Source organism: Myotis davidii, unplaced genomic scaffold, assembly GCF_000327345.1.
Source record: "Myotis davidii unplaced genomic scaffold, ASM32734v1 scaffold299, whole genome shotgun sequence".
NCBI lineage: Eukaryota > Metazoa > Chordata > Mammalia > Chiroptera > Vespertilionidae > Myotis > Myotis davidii.
The window spans coordinates 8,152,634-8,159,332 of NW_006293088.1; the positions used below are offsets into that span (position 1 = coordinate 8,152,634).

General features: G+C 51.4%; 1 protein-coding gene across 1 annotated transcript in view; it reads left to right on the forward strand.

The window, feature by feature from the left end:
- The first annotated feature begins 1,358 nt into the window (after positions 1-1,358).
- Positions 1,359-6,699, forward strand: part of TNFRSF9 (tumor necrosis factor receptor superfamily member 9) — a 13,316-nt gene continuing 7,975 nt past the window's right edge. The window contains exons 1-4 of the mRNA XM_015565946.1: positions 1,359-1,534; positions 3,788-3,895; positions 5,620-5,686; positions 6,615-6,696. Coding sequence (XP_015421432.1) covers positions 1,435-1,534; positions 3,788-3,895; positions 5,620-5,686; positions 6,615-6,696 — 357 coding nt within the window. The 5' untranslated portion in view covers positions 1,359-1,434. The remainder of the gene's footprint in view (positions 1,535-3,787; positions 3,896-5,619; positions 5,687-6,614; positions 6,697-6,699) is intronic.

Here is a 6,699-nt window from a genome sequence, read left to right on the forward strand (position 1 = left end):
AACAATATGTAATTATATATGTGTTTTCCGATGGTCTTAGGTGACCCCTGTGAAAGGGCCCTTGGACCCCCACAGGGGTCGCGACCCACAGGTTGAGAACCGCTGGACTAGAGGGAGGAGGCAGCGCGTTGCACAAGGGCCGGCCCTTATTCTGAGGCCGGTTTCATCCCTCCTCTCATTTCGAAGAATTACAGAAAGTGACAAAATCTCTTCACCAAAGTCACCTCGCAAATGCCTCCAGCAGAGAGATGCTTCCAAGAAGTGCTCAAAATGCCTTCGTTTGAGGGGTTTGGGGTCAACACACACCCAGCCTGCTCCCCGCAGAGCGGGGCGGGGATTTCCCGCGAGGCCCCGCCCGGCTGAGTCACTCCAGCGCCCTGTGTGTGACTCTAACCTGTCAGCCTCCCTCCTCCTCACAGCTCGCTGCTCCCAAGACCGAGTCCCGGAAAGTTCCTCAGCCCCGGCGGGCGAGCTCAAGGTTGGTCCGAGCGGGGCAGACGGGGGCTCTGGCTGGGGAGAGGATAGAGGCTCCCTTTACTTGGTAACATTCCTAGACTGTCCCCCCTTCTACCGGCTAACATCCTCTCTGCATAGCTCATAAAACAAAGATCAAATACAAATCTCGAAGGAGCTGCTCTCTGTTCTCCTTAGTTTTGTTCCGATCTGAGCTTCAAATCTCAAAATGAGCAGCTACATCTGTTAAGAAGCTGTGCACAGCAGAGCAAAGATAGTCAATCGCTTGGTGATAATGGTGTAAGATGCCGGGTGGGTGGGACCAGCTTACGGGGGGATCGCTCTGTGAGTTGTATGAACGTCCACCCACTGTGTTGCACACCTGAAACTAACAGAGCATTGAATGTCAAGTGCAATTGAAAAGTTTAAAAGTTTGCATGCGATGGGGCGTTGAGCAGGGAGGTATGGCAACGTTTCAGCAACCGGTGGTTGAAATGTCCACGTGCTGTTCATACAAACGGTGATAACGGAATATCTTCTCGTCCAGCTGAACAGTTAGCTGTCCCGGCAGATTCTCAGGGTCCAGGGGCCGCAGGCAACTGGCATTGTTGAAATCGGGGCGCTGAGTAGCCAAGAAAGTCCCCAAAAGTTCCTGCTGTGATGACTTCTGTGTTTTGGGGGAACTGGCCGGGCAGGGCCCCCCAGGCCGAGGCAGGCGTGCACGGAGCTATGCGTGTAGTTACCTGGGCCCCCCAGAGACGTTCCCGTGAACTTCCTCCCTTTCCCGTCCCGATTTCCCTGGAAACTCCGGTTCCGGTGGGACTGGATGGCGGTGGCGGGAACCTTGCCCCGGACAGGAGAACTCTCCCCATCCCTGCGCCCGGCCCCTTTTCGCAGGGCGCACTCGGGAACGGCGACTTGGATGCCCAGGCTCCGGAGTCTGCTTTGCTGCTCATCTCCGTGCAGGACCCAGACCTCCTCATGGGAAGTGGGCGCTACGGGCTCCTGGCCGCGGTGCTGCTGGTCGTGAGTGTGGAGCGGGTGCGACCAGGGCAGGGCTCCTGCAGGGACTGCCCAGCGGGTGAGGACCCAGTGCCCGTGTGCGTGTGGTGCTGGAACGGGGCGCGGGCGGTCGCAGGGTCAGGGCCCAGGAGCGCTGCTTGAATGGCCTTGTACACGGTCACCGACAAGTACTTCTTGGAGGCGGCGTCTTAGCCGTGTGCACAAAGCCATGCCCCCTGCCCCGCCGTGTCCTCAGGGGTAACGAGAACGTGGTGCACAGCGCTGCTGGGAGGACCCAGGAGGGTTACAGAGGGCAGGCACCGGCCAGCCTCCGGGAAAGGCAGCTGTGGGGGAGGCCCTGGCTCCACCTGGGGCACAGCAGGGAGCAAGGAGGAGGCGGGCGGAGGGTGTGTGCGTGTGTCTGTGTGTCTGTGTGTCTGTGTGTGTCTCTCTGTGTGTGTCTGTGTGGGTATCTCTGTGTGTTTGTGTGTGTGTCTCTGTGTGTGTCTGTGTCTCTCTCTGTGTGTCTGTGTGTGTATCTATGTGTGTGTGTGTCTGTGTGTCTGCGTGTGTGTCTCTGTGTCTGTGTGTGTCTCTGTGTGTCTCTGTGTGTCTCTGTGTGTCTCTGTGTGTCTCTGTGTGTCTCTGTGTGTCTCTGTGTGTCTCTGTGTGTCTCTGTGTGTCTCTGTGTGTCTCTGTGTGTCTCTGTGTGTCTCTGTGTGTCTCTGTGTGTCTCTGTGTGTCTCTGTGTGTCTCTGTGTGTCTCTGTGTGTCTCTGTGTGTCTCTGTGTGTCTCTGTGTGTCTCTGTGTGTCTCTGTGTGTCTCTGTGTGTCTCTGTGTGTCTCTGTGTGTCTCTGTGTGTCTCTGTGTGTCTCTGTGTGTCTCTGTGTGTCTCTGTGTGTCTCTGTGTGTCTCTGTGTGTCTCTGTGTGTCTCTGTGTGTCTCTGTGTGTCTCTGTGTGTCTCTGTGTGTCTCTGTGTGTCTCTGTGTGTCTCTGTGTGTCTCTGTGTGTCTCTGTGTGTCTCTGTGTGTCTCTGTGTGTCTCTGTGTGTCTCTGTGTGTCTCTGTGTGTCTCTGTGTGTCTCTGTGTGTCTCTGTGTGTCTCTGTGTGTCTCTGTGTGTCTCTGTGTGTCTCTGTGTGTCTCTGTGTGTCTCTGTGTGTCTCTGTGTGTCTCTGTGTGTCTCTGTGTGTCTCTGTGTGTCTCTGTGTGTCTCTGTGTGTCTCTGTGTGTCTCTGTGTGTCTCTGTGTGTCTCTGTGTGTCTCTGTGTGTCTCTGTGTGTCTCTGTGTGTCTCTGTGTGTCTCTGTGTGTCTCTGTGTGTCTCTGTGTGTCTCTGTGTGTCTCTGTGTGTCTCTGTGTGTCTCTGTGTGTCTCTGTGTGTCTCTGTGTGTCTCTGTGTGTCTCTGTGTGTCTCTGTGTGTCTCTGTGTGTCTCTGTGTGTCTCTGTGTGTCTCTGTGTGTCTCTGTGTGTCTCTGTGTGTCTCTGTGTGTCTCTGTGTGTCTCTGTGTGTGTTTGTGTGTCTGTCTGTGTGTGTGTGTGTGTGTGTCTGTGTGGGGGGGGCAGAGTGGGGGAAGGCAGGCACAGGTATCAGTGAAGGATGCTGATCTCCCCCTGAACCCTATCATACTGATCTCCTGGATCAATCCAGAGAAATCATTCTGTTTTATTCAATAGATAGAGGGAACTATTTTCTTTCTGTTGACTTATTTGTTGCAATACCTACACTTTGTTATTCTTATTTCTGTGATTATGTTGAGGGCAATCTTGCAAATTTGTACTTAAAAATGTTTTTTCAATCCTCACTCGAGGATGTGTTTATTGATTTTAGAGAGAAGGGAAGGGGGGGGGGAGGAAACATCTGTGGAACCTGCAACCTTTCGGGGTCTGAGCTGACACTCCAGCCAGCTGAGCCCCTGGCCCAGGGCCCACATGTAGACTTTAAAAATATATATATTTTTATTGATTTCAGAGAGGAAGGGAGAGGGAGAGAGAGATACAAACAACAATGATGAGAGAGAATCACTGATTGGCTGCCTCCTGCACGCCCCCTACTGGGGATCGAGCCCACAACCCGGGCAGGTGCCCTTGACTGGAATCGAACCCGGGACCCTTCATTCCACAGGCCGATGCTCTATCCACTGAGCCACACCAGCCAGGCCCCCCCCACCCCCATTATACTTTTAAGAAGCTAATCAGCAAATAAAGCCAATCACTGTGGCACCTGGAAAGCGAATTAGTGTTTCGGATTCTAGTTTTCTTGTGGACATCACAACGCGGCCGGCGACGGTAGCCATTGTCAATCACACACAGCTGTGCCCTGCCCGCGCAGGTACTTTCTGTGGGAAAACCAAGACGCCGACGTGCATCCCCTGTCCCTCCGATAGCTTCTCCCGCAGCCCTGGACAGGAGGCCTGCAACCTGTGCCGGCGCTGCGAAGGTAGGACCTCGGGGATGGCTTCACTCGGAGACGGGCGGGGGCACCGCCCCCCCAGATGTATTCCCTAGGGGGCTGGCCTCCCAAAGGTCAGGGGTCCGAGGGGCGGGGTCCCCAGCCCATAGGCAGGCCCAGGAAAATAATTCACGGCCACAGCAATGACGTGTGGATTGAGCTTTTTAAATGTCAGAGGAAACACGCATTTGACCAGAGAGAAAATTTTCATCAGCAAAATGTAAAAATATCTTCTATTGGGATTCAAAGGTGGACTTTATCCTTTAAGATCATTGGGAACATTTTAAAAAGATTATATATATATATATATATATATATAATTTCAGGAGGCCCAGTGCACAAAAGTTTGTACACTCAGGGGGATGGGGGGTCTCTCAGCCCGGCCTGTGCCCTCTCGCAGTCCAGGCGCCCTCGGGGGATGTCCGACAGCTATTAGACATCCCGCTACCGCCATTGTGCTTGCCAGCCTTGAGCCTGTCTTCTGGCTGAGTAGCGCTCCCCCTGTGGGAGTGCACTGACCACCAGGGGGCAGCTTCTGCATTCAGTATCTGCCCCCTGGTGGTCAATGTGCGTCATAGTGACCAGTCGTTCTGCCGTTTGGTCAATTTGCATGTTAGCCTTTTATTATATAGGATGAGTCCAATGATTTCTCATTGTACATTTAAACAAAATTGAGAATAAAATGAGCCTTGAGCTCTTTAAAAGTCAGATAACTATAGTTGTAATTAACAAAACAATTTACTGTTTTAAATTACCAATAGAGCCTTTTTTTTACTTGAAAGCAGGATCCTTAAGGATTGCACTTTCAAGAAATACTATGTTGATTTTTATGTGGAACTTTCAAGATCAAAGTAATTTATATTGGTACTGCAGATATTAAATAATTATTTTGGCCCCCTCAGTGACTCAATCCAATATTTAATATAAAATTATGTAAAGTATTATGTGAAAATAGCACATCTTTTTAATAATGCAGTTCCTAAATCCTAGGACCCAAGCAATTCTAAGATGCATTATTAATATTTTGGAAACATTTTTGGAAAGAAGACAAATTTTCACATTAAATGTACATGTCAATTTTAAATATGTGAAAAATTAATGCAACTTAGAATTAAAGTAATAGATTAATGAAAAGTATCATTTAGAGATTAGAAAAGCTATGGTTTTTTTTCAAATATAAGACTTAATGAACATAACCAGTAACCTGGTATATTACACTTTGATTGGCTGAACGGCTGATCGACTGACCGGACACTTAGCATATTAGGCTTTTATTACATAGGATTATACAGTTGAAACCTATACAATTTTATTAACCACCCTCACTCCAATAAATTCAATTAAATTGAAAAAAAAATCCCACACTCCTAATAAGCCAAAATAAAGATAACATACAGCAGGCGCAGGCTGGGCCTTCGGAATGTAAAATCAAGCGTACATCTGTAGACCCTTAAAGCTACAAGCAATGAACCGCTGCGTCAAGTGTAGGATATTTGCCAACTGTTTGAAAGCCCATTTGTTATTCACCAGGGCCGGGAGCTTCAGACTTTGGTTGATTCATCTCAGGGTTTGGTCTCAAGAGTCCTTGAACGATCTGTGTAGACTGACTGAAGTTTGCGGCTTTATTATGGAGTATGGCCATCGCGGGGAAAGTTACGAAACGGTGGAGATCCTTCCTTTCTGATTTTTGCTTTTTATAATTCCTATGCCAGGCTGCAAAGACTGTGACCCCGGGACATTTAACGACCAGAAGCTGGGCGCCTGCCGGCCCTGGACCGAGTACGTATAACTTCCCTTTGCTCACGCCGTGAGGAGCCCGGGCTAATTTTCTTAAAGACAAAGAATGTTACCACGGAAGCTTTAAAAAAGGAAGTTTTTATTGACGTTAGAGAGAGAGGGAGGGAGCCAGAGATAGGAACATCCATGAGAGAGAAACATCAACATCGCTCGGCTGCCTCCCGCACGCCCCCCGCTGGGGATGGAGCCGTAACCGGGAATGTGCCCTGACTGGGAATCGAACCGTGGCCTCCTGGCTCCCAGGCTGACACTCCACCACTGAGCCACACCGGCCAGACTCACTGAGCTTTTTGAAATCGACCGAGTGTAGGCACGGAACACCGTCCCACCAGGCAGGGCGGGAACGGCACGGGGAGGAGCGCCTGGCTCTGCAAAGCGGGCGTTTTCCCGGGAAATGAAGCCGAGCCTCCAGGTCAGAGTTGACTGCCGGCCCCTGCCCGCCCCGTTCCTTCTGGGTCCTTCCCGTCTCTCGCTGCCTCGTACCCTCCCTCGCCAATCAGCACGCCTTCCCGTGGGCAGTGCCCAGCACGGAGAGTGATGTCCACGCGTGCGTGCTCCCCTTAACACCTGGCATGGCCCTGGCCAGTGTGGCTCAGTTGGTTGGGCATCATCGTGTGTGCGGAAAGGCCACAGGTTCGATTCCCGGTCTGGGCACAGGCCTGGGTTGTGGGCTCAATGTCCCGTAGGAGGAAGCCATGGATGTTTCACTCTCACATTTATGTCTCTCTCTCTCTCTTCCTCTCTCGCTCTCTCTCTCTCTGATCAATAAAAACATATTTTACGAAATCCCCATGAACCCAGACTCACACGTCTTTGTGAGAGGTTGCTTGATGGGGTGGGGAGGGCGATGTGTCTCACTGGCATGATCTGGACCTGAGTTACTGATCGGGACTCTCTCCATTGGCCTCAGCTGCGCCCGGGCCGGGAAGGCCGTGCTGGTGAACGGGACGAAGGAGAGAGACGTGGTGTGCGGGCCCCACTCGGGGGACCCCTCC